Source organism: Meles meles, chromosome 11 (assembly GCF_922984935.1).
Source record: "Meles meles chromosome 11, mMelMel3.1 paternal haplotype, whole genome shotgun sequence".
NCBI classification, from domain to species: Eukaryota; Metazoa; Chordata; class Mammalia; order Carnivora; family Mustelidae; genus Meles; species Meles meles.
The window spans coordinates 39,170,155-39,189,343 of record NC_060076.1 but is presented as its reverse complement, the minus strand read 5'-3'; the positions used below and the strand labels follow the sequence as shown (position 1 = coordinate 39,189,343).

General features: G+C 46.2%; 1 protein-coding gene across 1 annotated transcript in view; it reads left to right on the top strand.

Annotated features, from left to right (window-relative positions):
• The window catches only part of ACO1 (aconitase 1), a 57,069-nt gene extending 40,897 nt beyond the window's left edge, over positions 1-16,172 (top strand). The window contains exons 14-21 of the mRNA XM_046023118.1: positions 220-376; positions 1,799-1,923; positions 3,949-4,053; positions 4,749-4,891; positions 7,628-7,775; positions 12,336-12,458; positions 14,281-14,466; positions 15,323-16,172. Coding sequence (XP_045879074.1) covers positions 220-376; positions 1,799-1,923; positions 3,949-4,053; positions 4,749-4,891; positions 7,628-7,775; positions 12,336-12,458; positions 14,281-14,466; positions 15,323-15,436 — 1,101 coding nt within the window. The 3' untranslated portion in view covers positions 15,437-16,172. The remainder of the gene's footprint in view (positions 1-219; positions 377-1,798; positions 1,924-3,948; positions 4,054-4,748; positions 4,892-7,627; positions 7,776-12,335; positions 12,459-14,280; positions 14,467-15,322) is intronic.
• Positions 16,173-19,189: the final 3,017 nt, after the last annotated feature.

Sequence of the window (19,189 nt, the reverse complement as noted above, 5' to 3'; positions counted from 1 at the left end):
ACCTGGGATTTCCTTGTGAGCAGAAACCATGTCTCTTGGTGTCCTTCACTGCAGTCTCCCCAGGGACACCCATGCATGCTCTTCTCCCCACAGGCAGAGGACCATGTGAAAGGGAGGTTAAAGAACTCCCACTGTGATGGGAGCGTTCCGCGGGGGGTCTAAGACAGAAAGCCTGGCCCCTTTCTCCGTGTCACCAGATCTTTCTCTTGCCGGACACAGGGAGACCTGGTTGCTGTCGGAGTACTCTCTGGGAACAGGAATTTCGAAGGTCGAGTCCACCCCAATACCCGGGCCAACTATTTAGCCTCTCCGCCCTTGGTGATAGCCTATGCAATTGCTGGGACCATCAGGATCAACTTTGAGAAAGAGCCTCTGGGTAAGATATCGTTTGTGGGGCTGCCCTTGTTTGTTTTCTGGTGAATTCAAAAATATTACTGGAGGGAGAGTAACCACTTTTGTTAATAAATAATGAGGCATAGGTAGATGGTCGGTTAGTTCAGCTGGTTAGAGCATGGTGCTAATAAATAATAAGGCATAGAACTGACAAAGATGAGAAGAATATTTTCTTTTCTCCGCATACACAGCCAGGACAGAACTGGAACAGATAAAAATCGACTGAAGGATAAGGGATGACAAAAGGAAATCTGAAAAGTCAGAGAGAGCATACTATTCTGGCTTCTTCCCCAATTCTTCTCTTTCTAGCTCCGGTTTTTTTTTTAATTTTTTTTTTTTTTAATTACTTTTCAGTGTACTAGAATTCATTGTTTATGCACCACACCCAGGGCTCCATGCAATACATGCCCTCCACAATACCCACCACCAGGCTGGCCCAACTTCCCAACCCCCGCCCCTTCAAAACCCTCAGATTGTTTTTCAGAGTCCTTAGTCTCTGTGGTTCATCTCCCGCTCCAATTTCTAGCTCCGATTTTATCTAACATGGGGCACTGTTTTAACATATCCAGTGTAGGAACATGTCTCAGATAGTTCAGCCTCCCCAAATCCAGAGAAATGATGCTTTTTGTTTCCTTTCCTCTGGAGGTCTTGCTGTGTCCTTCTCTGTCCAATCTCAGCAGATTCAATAATACAACAACAGCGCCCCTTCAGTTTACTTTTAGGAGATCACCACTAGAGCTAGAATGGATCCTCATGTGCGGATTTGGTATTTGCAAATTTGCCTCTTCAATAAATGTATTTTAGCCCCCAAATCAAGACTCGTCTTGCCTCCACAGTAATTGGCAGACATGTACAGAGGGGTAAAGGCTTTGCGTCACTTCAGCTGCTGCCGAACGAGGCGGGGCCCTGCCTTCTCCTTTCAGCTCGCATATCCTGTTCGTGCTCTGTGTAGTGCCATATTTTTCCACATTTTTGTGGTTTTGGTGATTTCTCTTTTTAAAAATAGCCCCCAAGCATAGTGCCGAAGTGCTCTCTAGCGTGCGGAAGCCCAAGAAGGTTGGGGGTGCCTCGTGGGAGGTAGACTTTGTTCAGGCATGAGTTGTAGTGCTGTTGGCTGGGACTTCCTCGCAAATGCTTCAGCGAGATGTCCTGGATGAGGTGTCTTTAAGCAGAAGCACACGTGAAGCAAGATTATGTATTGGTCGGGTGCTGAAAGTGTTGTGACGAGAGGCTGTCGGGAGCCTGACCCATGTCCCCTAGTGCCGGCAATTCACACTTCACCACACAGTGTTTGCATGGACTTTACAGAACGCTTCTACCACAGCGAATGGGATTTGACTGGTTGGGATCATGAAAATGGGGTATTAAATGCAGTTTTTCTCCTTAATAAACTTATTTTCCCCAGGGGTCAATGCAAAGGGACAGCAGGTATTTCTGAAAGACATCTGGCCAACCCGAGACGAGATCCAGGCAGTGGAGCGTCAGTACGTGATCCCGGGCATGTTTAAGGAGGTCTACCAGAAGATAGAGGTGAGGTCCCCGTCCGCTCTGCCCTCTTATGACCAGGGGACAGCCATTCCTCTGTGACGTCTCTGCAGACCCCAAGGCCGATGGTGGTGGAAACTAGAGGAAGTCACATTTCTTTCTTCAGATAACCAAGGGGGTAGTTCTCAGTCATTTTCTCCTGTGACTTCCATTTTTACACACCCCACACTCTCCAGATTTTCCCAGATTTGGACAAGGTCCCAGACTCGGCAGCAGCCTCAAGAAGAGAGGTTGTAGGTTGTGTGTGATTCCTACCCAGCTCGCCAGAACCTCTCCCACTCAGACCCTGGGTGCTGTGTCGGCTGTGGTTGGGGATCCCTGATGTCACTATAGAGTCTCACTGACGTAGAGTTCATGGGTTGGATGCCCCTCCCAGAATTATTTGGATGCTTAAAAAAAATTTAAAAAGCCACTGAGGAAAAAGCACCAAACCACTGAATTAAATAAACCTTTCTGCACATTTGATAAATAGGAAGAAAATGTGTGGGGCTCAGTATCATTTTCTGAGACCCTTGGATGTTATTCCTTTCTCTGCTTTCTGTGGGTAGGCTCACCAAAGAAATGCTGACTGGGTCTTGGGTTTGAAATACAAGAGCGGGCTGTCTGGGAAAGAGGGTCAAATTGGGATCACATTCATGGACCATGATCTCCCACAGAGTGCTCACTGGGAAGTGGTATGAACAAGTTTGCTGGGCACTGGGTTAAATGCATTTCTCCAAAGACTGAAGTTATGGCTCCATGGAGACAGTTGAAGCTGACTTTAATGTATAGCAGCTGTCATTTGCTGTCCCGTGTCCCTGTGACCTGGACATCTACTTCCCCAAATCTTCAAAGAGTAAATAATTTCCCCTTGGGTACAATCTGGATTATTGTTTCATAAATTATATTATGTATATGGCTTAGTTATCTCTTGCTGTGCAACGAATTATCCCAAAACTTAGAAACTGCTTTTATTAAATCTCATGGTTTCTATGGATTAAAAATCCACGTGTGGCTTACCTGGGTGCCTATGCCTTCACAAGGCTCCAGCCGAGGTGTCCTTTGGTGCGGAGCTCATCTGAAGGCTCAGCTGGGGGAGGATCCACTTCCAGGGCCACTCGCGTGGCTGTTGGCAGGACAATACACCTCACAGGCTGTCGGACTGAGGGCCTCCGTTCCCTTCTGATGGTTCCCTAGAGGCTTCCCCATTGCCTTGCTCAGGGGTCTCGTCACAACTCACAGCATGGTCCTGGCTTCCATCAGAGCAGGCAGGAAAGGGAGAGAGAGACAGAAGGCAGTCTTTTTATAACCCAATCTTGGAAATGAGTCACTAGGTTCAGCCCACACTCAGCAGGAGCCAATCGCTTAAGGGTGTGCAGTGAGTGGGGGGCAGGTCCTTGGGGCCATCTTCGAAGTTGCCTGTCACAGTGTTTGTGTATTTTGAAGTCATCTGGCATGATAGTGTCTTAGTGTCAAGGAGCTCTTTTGTGTGACTAGAATAAGAACTATTTTGGTTTGGGTTTTATTTAAGTACTGTTGACACACAGTGTTACATTGGCTTCAGGTGTACAACATAGTGATCGGACAACTCTGTGCATTACCCAAGCGTAGCCACCATCTGTCACCATTCGACACTATTACGATACCACTGACTGAATTCCCAACGCTGTACCTTCATCCCCGTGACTTACTCATTCTATAACTGGAAGCATGTACCTCCCCCTCCCCTGTGCCCCTTTTTGCCCATCCTCACACCTCCCCTCTCCTCTGGCAACCATCAGTTAGTTCTCTGTGTTTATGGATCTGTTTCTGCTTTGTTTTTTCACTTTGTTTTTTAGATTCCCCCTAGCAAGGAAATCATAGTATCGGTCTTTGTCTGACTATTTCACTTTAATACCTAGAGGGTATTATGCTAAGAATGGTTTTTATTGTACTCTTAGGATATATAGTTTCTGGTTTCATGTCACACTTAACTTTGAGTGCAGTGTAATTAGATTTGCTTTTCTTTCTTCTGTCTTTTTTGTTTGTAAGACCGTGAATGAAAGCTGGAATGCCTTAGCAGCCCCATCGGACAAGCTATATTGCTGGAATCCCAAATCTACATATATTAAGTCACCACCATTCTTTGAAAACCTGGTATGACTTTTTTATTTTTATCAAAATGAGTTTTTCAAAATTCTCTTTCCTTATAAAGTCTATTTGATTACCTTCTACCCTTGCTCTAACTACACATTCCAATGAAACCTTTACCAACCCAAGCAGACAGTACTGGGGAGAGTTCTGAGATGCTGGGGTAGTTGGCTCTAGGGACCTACAGTGTCTCTGTCCAAGGGTTCTGTGTGGCTGCGCAGACACGCCCTGGCCATTCTGGACAGAGACTCAGAAAAGTCCGAGGACTATTTCAGCAAAACATCCCCGGGCCTGCTATATTTAAACCTTATACTAAAAAAAAAAAAAAAAAAAAAAACCAAGGGAAATGTTACCTATAACTGATGATCAAGGACTTTGCGCTCTGCTGGTGGGAAGAGGAGGGGGTAGAAGCCAGGGTTCTGGTTGTCCTCAACATCTCTGTTCCCTGGATGTGGAGACACAGAAGGTCATTTGCAGCTGCATTCCTGTTGCTTTCGAGGGAATAGTCCCAATACTTTGCCTCCCTCCATGGGTGGAATGTAAATGTTTGGAGTAAATTCACCTTACTTTTGTAAGCACCCCTGATAAAACCAAAAACCTAGAATTTTCTGTACAGCGACGTAGGGCTGTCCCCCAATTCAGGTCCACCCTGGTGACTGGAGAAAACCTGAGCTGGCACTGACTGGCGTATTCTTTGCTAGACTTTGGCTCTTCAGCCGCCCAAATCTATAGTGGATGCCTACGTGCTGTTAAACTTGGGAGATTCCGTAACAACTGACCACATCTCGCCAGCTGGAAATATCGCAAGAAACAGCCCCGCTGCTCGCTACTTGACTAACAGAGGGTAAGTGTGAGTGAGGGGAAGAGTAAGAAGCAAAAATGGAGAGAATGAGGCCGGTGTTTCTGTTCACATGTTCTCTTTTCAATCAGACTCTGGTTTTTTCACCAAACCTTGAGGCTTGAAAACCAGTCACCTTTTCTGTTTGCTGCTTTGCAGCTTCCTCGGGAGATTCCGTGAGTGAGGAAACCCCAGCACAGGGACCTTCCTTCTGCGCCAGTGTCCCCACTGGAGTCCAGGCTCTGCTCTCAGCCTGCGGGGCACTCGGTGGGGTGTCCTCTGCGCTGCTGCCCCCTGTCTGAGACACGTATGACTGTGATTTGCCACTGACACGTCCATTGATGGATCCATCAGTCACAGACTGACGTCAGTGGGTACCAAACCAGTATTACCCACTGTCTTCTAATACACCGAGAGTGGTCAGAGTCTGTCCCAGAGCTGACTTTCCCTGAGAATTATCTGGGGAGATAAACATTCCAGCTCCCATTGGCACCTTCCAAATCCACATCTTCAGGGATGGGCCCAGAGCTAATCTAAGAACAAAATTCAACACTTATTCGTTCATTTTTTCCTTTTTTTGGTCAATGCCAGAGGAAAATGGCCTTGGCCCCATGTCGCTTTCCTGGTGGCTGGGGTGTTTTCTTCACACCTCTCCATCCTGCTGAGCCCCATTCGCCTCTGCCTCCTCCTGGTGCATCCTATAGGACAGTCATGTTCAGAGCAAGAGTAGTCCACGTTCCCCAGAGACGGGAGTGCTGTAAGCATCAGAACCTAGCCTGCCTCTAGAGTGAGATGCACAGGAGTCTATCTCAAGATTTTTTTTAACGTGGGGCAACTACTGTATTAAATGTACAGGGACTTTCTACACCCAGACACACATGATCAGATTCTGAAGGGACGGGATTGTACTTTGAATGGGAGACCTAAGTGCATCACTGAGCAGAGAAGGGCAGGGGATATTTGAGAGGGGTCGGCGAATCCCTGCTCTTTCCCCTCCCCACACTGCTCTGGCTACACTGGTGGGTGCCTCAGTTGTTGAATATTCCAGGTAAGTTCAAATACCCTTCTGCCTGAGGGCCTTTGGTTGAGCTGGCTGTTTTTTCCTCTTGGATGCTGTTCCCCAACTCCCTTGCCACTTCAAGTCTTCCTCCATGAGGTCACCCCCACTGTACCCCTGTTCTTGTCTTGATCTACTTTTTTTCCCCTCAGTTATTAACCACAATGTAGTAACACTTATGTAAGATGCTCATTTTTAAATTATGATTATTTGTCTCTTCCTTTTAAAGATTTTATTTATTTGACAGAGAGAGCACAAGTAGGCAGAGAGAGAGGGGGAAGCAGGCTTCCCAATGAGCAGAGAGCCCAATTCAGGGCTCGATCCCAGGACCCTGAGATCATGACCTGAGCTGAAGGCAGAGGCTTAACCCCCTGAGCCACCCAGGCGCCCCGTCTCTGCCTTTTAGAATGTAAGCCCTGCGAAGGCAGGAATCCTCATCTGTGTTGTTCCTTGATCCACCTCAAGCCCGAGAATAGTTCTTGGCACGTAGCTGGGGCTCAGTAGTTGCTGAATGAATGAATGAATGAATGAATGGGAGAAAAGGATTCACCAATAAACAGAGAGACACAGCGGTTGAGGCTAGAGAAAGAAACTAAGGAAAGAAGCAGTGACCACTGCTTTTTTTGATTGGTGATTGTTGACACTTTTGAGATACGGACTCTCGGGAATTGAATGAAAAGAATCCCACCTTCCTGGAAAAGTGCACATATCCCCAGCATTCTGGGTACAATTTCAGGAGTTTGTAGACATGCTCACCTGCTCCTGAATCCCATTCACAGACTCTCTCAATCTCCAGATCACATCTTATGGTAAGATCAGACTACCACTCACACACACATCCTAGCATTTTTAAAGAAACCCAGTGAGCCGATCGCTGTGTTAATTGTAAGATGTTCCTCCTGTCACAAAGTGTCCTTTCACCGGGGCCCCCAGACAGGATTTTTCTTTGATTTCAGGACCAGAAAGAGCTGTTCTGCCTCTTCGGCACCACTCTGACTTTTATCTTACGAAAATTGTAAATCATGTTGCCAGTTCCGTGTCTGCCCAATACACTGAGTTCTTGATGACTTGAGGACAAATATATACCTCCTTCCAGTTAGTTTACAGAATGCATTTTGTGTTTCCCTAATTCTTGGCACCACCCAACTGGCCCATGCTGATTAGTCTTTTGGTTTCCTTTTTCTTACCCATTTTTAATATTTTACCTTTTTTTTTTTTTAAGATTTATTTGTTTGTTTGTTTGTTTCAGAGAGAGACAGTAAGAGAGAGCACGAGAGGGGAGAAGGTCTCAGGGAGAAGCAGACTCCCCTTGGGAGCTGGGAGCCCGATGTGGGACTCGATCCCGGGACTCCAGGATCATGACCTGAGCTGAAGGCAGTTGCTTAACTATTGAGCCACGCAGACACCCTAATATTTTATCTTTTGTGACACTTTCCAGGCTACCCTATTGAATCAGTAAAATAAATAATTATTAGAATTCCTCCTGGTTTTTCTACCCAGATTTATAAAACTAGAAGCTGACCCTGAGACAATGCTAATTTCCCCCTTTCACTGCCACACCTCTGATCTCTGACTCTACCCTCAGCAGAAGATACAGGAACAGCTTTTTTCCCTTTTCTTGATGGAAGCTAAGTTTTGTCTTTGAACCATTCACTAACTAGCTCCTCTCCTGCTTGCATTATTAGCTTGACTCCACGAGAATTCAACTCCTATGGCTCCCGCCGAGGGAATGATGCCATCATGGCACGAGGGACGTTTGCCAACATTCGCTTATTAAACAAATTTTTGAACAAGCAGGCACCACAGACTATACATCTGCCTTCTGGAGAAATTGTGAGTACTGTCCCTTTGTCAGGCTCTGGGTGGTTGGACATTTACACGGTCGCTTTCCTTTAGGCCTTGTTTTTTCTTTATAGCCCCATGGTACCTCTTGTTTCGAGAGAGTTCATCATGAATAGAGATGCCCTTTAAACTTTTAAAACTTTCTCTTCCTGCTTAGAGATTCTGCTTCATGGTTTCCTGGGAGTTGAATTTATGAAGCCTCTGAGTGAAATGTTGTCAGTCCCGAGTATTTGAAGGGGAACTTCAGGTTAAAAAGAGGATATTTATCATCAGGTGCTATTGTATGACTTTATTAGCATTTAATTAAGTCCCCATAGAGGAACATAGAGGCCTACGGAGGCCTGCATGGGTCCTGACAGAATCCCTTTGCAGTTGGCCTGTTACAGCAGGAACTGTTCGTTCCCACATGGGAGGGAGGCGTGTGAGAGGCAGGAGAGTCTGCGCTTTGAGTCCGACATACCGGCTGTGGAGCCTTCAGCAAGTTATTGCCCTCTCTGAGCTTCATTCTTCTGACCTTCCAAGCAGGATATCCACCCTGTGAGGCTGTGAGGCCTAAGCTTAAATAGAATGATGTGTATTAAATACAGAGCAGAGGATCTGGCACATGTCGTGGGTCCTCGGGGTTTCTTCCCTTTCCAGCAGGAGCTGCCAAGCTGCTTGAGAACTGTTTAAGTTACTTGAGAAATCACCCTCCTGACTTACTTAAAAATAATAACAGTTAGGATTTCTATAGAACTTATTACATCCCACATACTGTTCTAAGCTCTTTGCCTATATTGACTTCTTTAATCCTCATAACCACACTTTGAGGGAGGTACCATAGTTGTCCATTAAGATAATAAAAATGGAGATTAAAACCCAAGGAGTCTGGGGGTACCTCGATGGCTCAGTCAGTGGGGCATCCGATTCTCGGTTTTGGCTTAGGTTGAGATCTCAGGGTCACGAGATCGAGCCCCGCAATAGTCTCCATACTAAGCCCAGAGTCTGCTTAATTTTCTCTTTTCCTCTGCCCCTCCCTGCCTGAAATCAATCAATCAATAAATATTCAAAACAAAACCCAGGGAGTCTGGCTCCAGTGTCAGTGTGATTTACCCCATACTGCCTCACTTATAACAGATTTTGGTAAAGCACACTCTTCATAGGTCATCACTGATCACCAGGACCCAATAGAAGTCAGTGCCCGGTAGGTAGTTGTTCAGGGAGGAGCAGGGATGATAAGCAAGCTATTAAATGGAAAAGATACAGTTAGGTGGTGGAATGCCCAAGAGACAAGGGGAAAGACGGGCAGTATAGACACTGGCGGCGTGAGGGGGGAGGGGCTCCAGTATACTGAATGTCATATTACATATTTACAAACCCGCCATGACACAGGACTTCTCATCAGATGTTCAGGGCCTCATCTTACATAAGGAGACCAGAATCAGAGATGAACAGCCATTTGAGCCAAGACTTGAACTTGAAAGATAGACCTAGACAGAAAACCGAGGGGGAAGGGAAAAAAAAACAGAGATCATGCAAAGAGTACAAGAAAATGAAGAAATGATTATCTTCTCAGAGTGATGAAATGATTTTCTGTTGGCATAAAGTAATCAAAGGACAAGAAAGGGCTCTTGATAAAAAATAGTAATTAAAAAAAAAGGAAGTGCTGTTTTAAAAAAAAAAAAAGCTCCTAAAAAAGTCACAGGAAATGTTGATTAGTTGAGAAAATCTCTCTGAATATAGAACAGAAAGACAAAGGAAAAATTAGAGAAAATATTAAAAAATTAAAGACTGAAACGAGGAGGTTCAGCATCTGACTAAACAGAGATGCTGAGAAGAGAAGAGAGGTTATTATCCGGGAAGTAATGCAAGGAAAACTCTCCCACTGCCAGATCCGACTCCACAGGACAGCCACTGCATACCCTCATGGTTATGGAAGACCAGCTCCAAATCGCTTTGGTGTGAAGTCAAGAACAGCAGCGCTGAGGACAAGATCTAGAAACTTCCAAAGAGGGAAAAACAGCTTCTGTGCCATGTGCTGGGGATCAGAAGTGCTCAAACCAACACTGGAAACTTAGACTGGTTGCACCCCAAAATTCCGTGTCCCATGTTAAAGTAATAACACATTCAGAATCAAAAACTTTAAAAATACTCCTCAGGAAGATACTTGGTGAATGTTTTTTTACCAAAATGACGAAATAAGGCAAAAAGGGGGACGATGTAGGATCCAGGAAAAAGAAGTGCAGGGAATCCCCAAGATGTTGGTGAAGGAAGGTTCTTCCATCACAGGAATGCGGCACCTCTAGAGGAGAATCAGGCCAAATTAGGACTGAAGCTCCTGGAGAGAGATCTCCATGGAAAAGACTTTTCCTTTTTTATTTTTAATTTTTTTTAAGATTTTATTTATTTATTTGAGAGAGAGAGCATAAGTGAGGTGAGAGGCAGAGGGAAAAGCAGACTCCCCGCTGAGCAGGGAGCTAGACTGACCTGATCATGACCTGAGGCAAAGGCAGATGCTTCACGCTTTACCGACTGAGCCACCCAGACATCCCCGTGGAAAAGATTTTTAAATGACAGACTTCCTGATACATTTGAATGTCTTTTTTTTTTTTTTAAGATTTTATTTATTTATTTGACAGACAGAGATCACAAGTAGGCAGAGAGCAGAGAAGCAGGCAGAGAGAGAAGGGGAAGCAGGCTCCCCCCACCTCCCCGAGCAGAGAGCCCAATGCGGGGCTCGATCCCAGAACCCTAGGATCATGACCTGGACTGAAGGCAGAGACTTTAACCCACTGAGCCACCCAGGCACCCCACATTTGAATGTCTTTAGAGAAGAATTATCCTTTAGGCAGAGTGGGGATTAACTGATGGGTTGGGACATAGAAACAGGTGAGCACACATACAAAAAGAAAATTATTAATTCCAGTGGAAATTTTTCTTAATTACCAAGAAAAGGAAATCAGAATACATTACTTGACTCAGCTATAAATAACATTCACATGGTCTAAGTAGTACAAACACCAAATATTGACTTACCCAAAATGTATGACATAATTATATTGGGAGGCTGGGGAGTGGGTACCCAAGGGAACGGTAGTTATGAGAACTAAATCCCTGGGGTGTCTGGGTGGCCCAGTCCTTTAAGCATCTGACTCTTGATGTCAGCTCATGTCATGATCTCAGGGTCCTGGAATTGAGCCCTGCGTGGTCGGGCTCTGCGCTCAGCGAGGAGTCTGATTTAGGATTCTCTTCCTTTCCCTCTGTCCCTCCTTCTGCTCGCACACACTGTCTCTCTCAAATAAATAAAATCTTTTTAAAAGGAGAGAGAACTAAATACCCATCAAAGCAGGAAATTGATAACAAAAACGGAAAAATAGAGAACTGGCAGTTTAAATATAATACTGAAGACACAGAGGCACAGTAACAGAAGAAACCACCAAATTTTATGTCCTCTTCTTTAGAAGAGAGGGCATGTGCAGGGAGCCGTTGCTTTATAAGCTCCCCAGATTTGGGTAACGCCATGTGAAACTAACCACAGGCTCCATCAGCCCACCAAAATAGTAATTTGTGAAAACTTACTTGAAAGGTTGATTATACACCTTTCTAGAGCTTCTTTTGAAGGAAACCCTCTCTTGGGGGATTTTTTTCTTTTTCTTTTTTTTTTTTTTTTAGTTTTTTTTTTTTACTTAATTAGCCAGAAAGAACAATTGTTTCCTGTCACCAGCAATGATATCCAATGTCTTTGTGAAGTAATGGCACAGCAGAACATTCAGAGTTCTTGTGAGAAACAAATGAAGACATTTGTGGAAGATGTTTCTCATATATACCAAAATATTAGTTAATCCTCTTCTGCCCCGTATGGATCTGTGCTTCTACCTGTGTGTCTGCTGTCTCTGCCTTGACCTCCTTATAGAAAGGTGAACAATACAAGTTCGTATTTTGGGGCACTGGGTGGCCCAGTTGGTTAAGTGGCTCACTGTTGATTTGGGCTCAGGTCCTGGTCTCAGAGTCCTGGAATCAAGCCCCCCCCAGGCCCTGTCTGTGCTCAGCAGGGAGTCTGCTTGAAGATCCTCTCTCCCCTCTGCTTTTCCCCCCACTCACTCTATCTAAAATAAATACGTGTATGTATGTTTGCATTTTATGTAATTTCAGAACATGTCACCTTCTTTGTGGTTGCTACTCTACCTAAGTGACCATCACTGAGTCCCTGAGAATGAGTCAAAACCCAGGTTTAGGTGGGATTCTCTGTTTTCTAAACTTTAAAATAGTTTAATCAGTGGAAGAGGGGGGGAAAAATCTGATCTACTTTATTTTTTTTCCCTTGATGCCTTAGGTTTTCTAAAACCAGGACAAAAACTAGGCATTTCAGTTAAAAGAATATAAAGCTCATTGGGAGGGGTGAATAGATGGGAGCTAGTTGGAGATCTGTAGAGCAGGCCACTGGTTGGTTGAGTGTTGGCTATTGGCTTCATGTTGACTTGGGCCCCTGAAGACCCTGTGCTTCCCACCAGGTCCCCCTGGCCTGTGTCCACGCTCTGCTGCATGTGTCAGCCTTGCTTTTCTCTTCCTCAGCTTGACGTGTTCGATGCCGCCGAGCAGTACCAGCAGGCAGGCCTGCCCCTGATCATTCTGGCCGGCAAAGAGTACGGCTCAGGCAGCTCCCGAGACTGGGCGGCCAAGGGCCCTTTCCTCCTGGTGAGTGTGACGTGGGGGAAGCCCACAGGCAAGCTCAGGAAAGCAGGTGCTGTTTGTTCAGCTCCTGCTTCTTGGCAGATCTGCCTTTACCCCACTCAGTGAAGGGTAACGTAGAGTTGAACCGATTCCTCAGATCAGATGCTCGTATTCTATGAACCGTGGATCTTTGGGGGTGTCTGTGGAGCAGTTGGGAGGAGGGTCTGTGAAGTCTCTGAAATTATTTTCAAATATGTGTAAACATGACTTTTTTTAATGGGGAAAAATGGAACAGTTTTCCTGTTATTCAGGTTGAGGACCCACAGTGTATTTCAGGCTGTTGTTCCAGGAAGCAGTAAGCCTGGACCGCTGCTCCCATGTTGTCCCTCAGGAGGTTCACGGGAGGGTAAGAGTAAGGAGGCTGTGCTCTGGACAGACTTGGGGAGTGCACTTCTTACAGTGGCTTTCCACTGCCTATGAGTCAACTTACAGACTCTCAAGAAAAGGCAGCTCTCTCTCGACGCAGACAGGCAGCTCCTCAGAACCTATGGCCATTTCAGGGCCTGAGCTGCGTGAGGTGTCCCCATGGAGGGGCCATGCAGGGAGCAGACGGTTGTTACCTCTTGAGCATCTGCCGGCCCCAAAAGCAGGGAAGAGTCCTGCTCAGCTTTCATTCTCAGGGTAGGGTAAGATGATCTAGCTGGTGCCAATCTCAGTGATTTATGACTCGAGCAAATTAAACCTTGGGAAACACCTCGTACAGTGATTTCCACACATACGGGAAAGAAGGCAGGGTCTGGCAGGCAGCCCTCCGGGGAACCAGGCTTCAGTAAATCTCTGTGGCTTCAGTAAATCTCTGTGAACATCACCTTATTGCTTTGTTTTGTTTTTTATCAATCATTTTGCTCTGTGGAGGGAACAAAAGATGTTCTTTGATTACTTGGTAATGTTTCAAAAGCCTGCCTTTTCTAGAAGCTGCTGAAAAGAACCAGAGAAATTACGGAAGAGGAAAGGGTTTTAGGGATGGGGCTGGAAGCTGGCAGTGCAGCCACTGGGGGCTCTAAGAGCTGAAGGAGGCTGAGAGGACTGGCGCACGAGGGGTCCCCTGGACTCTAGGCTTCTGTACAGAATGGCTCCGAGTTCCAGCCTCCCTGGCTGGGCTGCTCAGCAGTGCTGGGCTCTCCTCACGGCAGAGGGGGCTGGACACCTGGTCTGCAGCCCTGCGTAGCCCTCACCCAGCCTAGGGACATGGATAGTATGTGTTTACAAAGCTGCCACTCCCCCTCAAAGTGAACACATGTGTACACAGATCCATATGGAAAACCTCCTGTTCTCGAAACAGGAATCACAAAAGCAGCACATCAGTTCCTTTCTCTGTAGTTTGTTCTGAAAGTTGTTTTCCATTAAAACCTTTTGTGTCTGCACCTATTCAAGGGAGAGAAGAGAACAATTTTTTATGTTGTTTTGCAATGTGGATTCTAGATACAATGGAAGTGTGCTAAGAGATGTTGTATCACAAAGCAGCTAAGTGTGTGGTCGGGCTGCATGGGTTAATACCAGCTACCACCACTGACTGTTTGGGTGATGGGGCAGCAGTTGCCTCTGTCTCCTAGGGCTGGTGGGGATGGGATGAGAGAAGCCACTTTATTTTACTGCCTGTACTTTGTAGGCAGTCCGTGCAGACCAGCTGCGGTGTTATTTACTAGAATAACTGTCTATGTAAATGACTCATTGGTACTTAGAATTTAGGTGTGAGAGGAGTTTTGACTGAAGAAGCCTTTTCTCAAGTTTCTGTGTATCTAAAGAAAATGGAAACTGTGTCCAAAGTATTGTCTTGGCTCCTCAGGGAATCAAAGCTGTCCTGGCTGAGAGTTACGAGCGCATTCACCGCAGTAACTTGGTGGGAATGGGGGTGATTCCCCTCGAATACCTCCCTGGGGAGACCGCAGACACCCTGGGACTCACGGGGCGGGAACGATACACCATCATCATTCCAGAAAGCCTCACACCACGAATGAAAGTGCAGGTCAAGGTAAGCTGGAGCCCCTCCCCCCCATGACCTGCCCAAGTAACGGACCGTGTTTGTTGTCAACCTAGAGAAGGAAATGAGTGGATTTGGAAGGAAAACAATCACTCAGTAGGAGTGCGTTAGACCTAGGAGTTCTGCTGTCACCTGCTCTGTCTTCACAACACAGTGAGGAGGACACCTGTTGATCGATTACCTATTTCCCTTTACTCACAGAGTTACCATCAGTTCCTTTCTTACTCCCCAACCCCACCAGCCCCACTGTCTCCTCTGACTCCCAATCTCTCTTAAGCCCAGAGTAGAGTGCAGGAAGCTCAGAGACAGGACATTTTCACATGATCTAAAAAACATCTTTTTATTATCAAAACGTGGACATACCCCATTCTTGAGCCTCACCTCAGGCCCCAGGTTTTGGTTAGCCCAAAGGTAATGCGACAGCTCCTGAGGTGAGGCGAGGCAGGTGCCCAGCGCTGACATCCCAGGGTCAGCAGCTGAACCAGCTGCCTAAGGGACCACCTCAGTGAGACCTCTGCTGACACACAGCTCCCAGAGGAGGTCTAGTGTCACTAGGAGCTGCTGCCCTGAGAGACTTGGCCCTCGGGTGTCCGTCACCTCCATCATTCATACCCTGCGGTGCTTTGCTGCACAGAGGAGTCGGCTGGGGGGCTGTTCCAAATATAGCCCCCGATTCACTGGGTTTGGGCTAGAGCCAGGACAGCACGTGCCCCCATGTGCCACTGGCTCTGCTGGTGTGCGGACCACGCTTCGAGGGGCAGCTGTGAGGGCAGAGGGGGCGTCCCTCCTGACACAGCTGCCCGGCCTCCTCCCCCACCGGTTCTCCTCTGCTTCTTTGTCGTCACAGCTGGATACTGGGAAGACCTTCCAGGCCATCATGAGGTTCGACACGGACGTGGAGCTCACTTATTTCCACAACGGGGGCATCCTCAACTACATGATCCGCAAGATGGCCAAGTAGGCGAGCTGCGCTCAGAGCCCCGTGCTTGGAGCTGCACCAGGGGAGCAAAGCGCCACTAGCCAGCCGGGCACTTGGCGCAAAGCCTCCCTGCATGGAGGTGTGTGAGCACTGACGTCCTGGTGGCATTCCTCCGGGCACAGAATGAGCAGTTTCTACATTCTCTATTTTTGTGGATCTTTTTTCTTTTTCTAGAATTTGGAAGCTAGAATGGTGGGAATATCAGTAGTGCCAGAAAGAGAGAACTTGAGCTTATCTGTAAAGTCACTGATCACAGAATGTTGATTTTTCACTCTTGGCCTGTTAATGTTCAGCTGGACACTAATCAGTCTTCTCAGAAGGCATCCCCTGCCCTCATTTCTGTTCCTCTCTCTTCTCCTCTGCTCCATGAAGCCTTCCCGAGGGCCACTGGTCTTTGCCTGTTATACCAGTATGAACTGACATGGTAGATGAAAACATTCTCACACCGCAAGTCACGGCGGTGATTGTGATTCTCCTCTGCCTTTTTCCTTCAGATGGAATGATTCAGGCACCTCGTGGACAGGTCAGACACTGACATTTTTTGATTATGTACCTTTTGATGGATCAACACTGAAAAAAAAATGTGATGTTTTCTTTCACTCTCTTCAGAACTTTTCCCTAGAAAACTTTTCATTTATCAAGAGGAGAACTTTGGAAGTGGTTTTGGAGAGAGACATAGAACATTTGTAATTTGAATAAGATTAAATCTATTTTCAAGGAAAACTTGTTGACTTTGGAACTGAATTGTGTTGTGTTTAAAGCTCTCGTCTGTAATATTTCAAGCAGAGCGAGTCTCAGACTACAGCATCCTGAAGCCCAAGGGACCTTCAAGTTCTGTTTTTAAAACATCAGTTCTGTGGGTGGGGGGTAGGGGGAGTGGAAGAGCTGAGGAACAGGGTTTCTCTGCCCTGGTTGGAAGCAGAGAAGAAGGTAGCAGTAGCAAATATGGTGAGCAGATCTTTTTTTTTTTTTTTTTTTTTTTCATTTTATGTCCTATAGTTTACCTACCTGCTTATGTTCATCATTGACATCATTTTGGGGGCACATGTCTTAGTCTGCTCTGGCTACCATAACAAAATATCATAGACTGGGTAGTGTAAACATCAAAAATGTATTTTCTCATAGTTCTGGAGGCTAGAAGTCCAGGCTCAAGTTTTTAGCCAATTCGTTTTCTGGTGAGAACTTTTTTCCTGGCTTATAGACAGCCACCTCCTCCCTGTCCTCTCACATGTCTTTCCTTCATGTGCGTGTGAGGAGAAAGAGGAGGAGTTGGCTTTCTGGTGTCTTCTAAGGACACTAATTGGATCAGATCAGGGCCCCACTCTTATGACTTTATTTAACCTTAATCACTTCCTTAGAGGTCCCATCTCCAAAGAGACGCCCTGGGGGTTATGGCTCATAACAGGTCACCTTATCACTCCCAGGTTCATCTCTTTGTAACGAATTTTGAATCTCAAATTTAGCACTCACCGAATGTGGACTGAGTCCTCTCTCTGCCTCTCCTGAGATGAGGAACAAGACAGGTTATTGAGCAACCCTGCCCCTGAGGTTCCTGGGGCCCAGCTTGTGTTCCTAAGATTACAGACAGAAACTTGTTGTATAAAAAAGCCCATGACCTTTAAATAAAGATCAGTCCTAACATAAAAACACAAAGAAGGGCTGAGAAAACAGACCTCTACCACCTTAGTTCTCCGTTACTGTGTCCTAGGGAGCTGTCTAGCTCCTCACATTCTGTGGTTATGTGGAGACAGAGTCTTGTGTCTATGACTTCTAGAACAGGGTCCCTTCACTTCTGGACGCCTCTGCCTCCAAACGCACCCCATATCCTGTTCATTAATAAAATGTCTTGCCCAGTGTCACACCCTGACCCACGACAAGACTGAACAAATAAGCTCCTTTGGCCTAGTTTCTCAAGAAGGCACTAGTCCTCTCGTTCCAAACTAAATTTTTGCTGCTCTTGTTGAAGGTGCCTGCCAGTCCTCTTCTTCTCCCTGGGATTCTCTTATCCTTTGTTAACAGTTTTCCAAATCCATTACGCCTGACCCCTCCTAGGAAAGCAAGCATTCTTCGGTGCGCACACTGTCTTAACCAACGGACTTATTTAATGCAGCAAATAAGTACATATGGGGCGCCTGGGTGGCTCAGTGGTTTAAGCCTCTGCCTTCGGCTCAGGTCATGATCTCAGGGTCCTGGGATCGAGTCCCGCATCGGGCTTTCTGCTCGGCAGGGAGCCTGCTTCCCTCTCACTCTCTCTGCCTGCCTCTCTGCCTACTTGTGATCTCTCTCTGTCAAATAAATAAGAAATCTTGAAAAAAAATTAAAAAAAAAAGTACATATGTCTTTGGCTGTGGGACAGCCGTTAGCAGGTGAGAGTCACCTCTAGGAGGGGTGTAGTAGTAATGACTCACAGTGTTATTAGAAGCACAACTCAAATTGGTTAAGCAAAAATGTTAATAATAACAATTGGCTTGGGGCGCCTGAGTGGCTCAGTGGGTTGAGCCTCTGCCTTCAGCTCAGGTCATGATTCCAGGGTCCTGGTATCGAGCCCCGCATCGGACTCTCTGCTCAGCAGAGAGCCTTCTTCTCTCTCTCCCTCTGCTTGCCGCTCTGCTTACTTGTGCTCTCTGTCAAATAAATAAATAAAATCTTCAAAAAAACAACGACCACCACCACCAATAATTGGCTCATAGAGTGAAGAACAGAGGTAGCCACAGCCATAGACTTGACTGGATCTAGTGACTCAAACTCAGCTTCCCTCCCTATCATTTCTCCTCTCATCTTACCTTATTCTTTTTTTTTTTTTTAAATGTTTATACAAATTTGCCCATTTTTTTTTTAATATTTTATTTATTTGACAGAGAGAAATCACAACTAGGCAGAGAGGCAGGCAGAGAGTGAGGAGGAAGCAGGCCCCATGCGGAGCAGTGAGCCCGATACGGGGCTTGATCCCAGGACCCTGGGATCATGACCTGAGCCGAAGGCAGAGGCTTTAACCCACTGAGCCACCCAGGCGCCCCCATCTTACCTTATTCTTAAGGGCTGTTCCTTGTGCCTGGGGATATGGCCACCAGCAGCTCTGGTGTAATAGTTAGGAGTTCATAATCTTAGAGATTTATCTCCCAGTATTCTCTATGCTAAAGTTGGGAGTTTCCAGGTCACCAAAATGAAGAACCATATCTTGAGCCCAGTTTCCCTTTCAGGGTTATGTGAGGACAGTGGAGTACCCGGCAGGGTTACGTAGAAGCAATGCAGACTTACTTCCAGAAAAACAGTAAGCTTCCCTGGCTGCTTTCTGAGGAAGCTATTAAATGTCATGACCACAAACAGAGTTTAACACCCAAGTAGTTTTTGTTCACCCAGACAGCCTAATTATCATAAGCAATGATTATATAATTATAGCTAATAGTTTTAATAGTTTACATCCCAAGAACAGAGGTCTGCATATTAAGAGCAGATTTGCTGAGTGAGATGTGTAGTTTTACTACATGGTATGATAAAAGAGTACCTGACATGATCCTGAAATTAACATTCCAGTTGGGCTCTGTCTGCTCTGCAGCAAGACTGCTCACCTGCTGTGGGACTTCCACAGGATGGGAGCCGTGTCCCTTGGAGAACAGGGTTCCAGGGTCAGCGTCTTTGGGGACCACTGAGTTAAAGGGGTCTTGTTAGCACAGAACTGACACAATCCCATACAATGACGGTCATGGTGTAAATCACTCATTTGAGGGGCGGGCT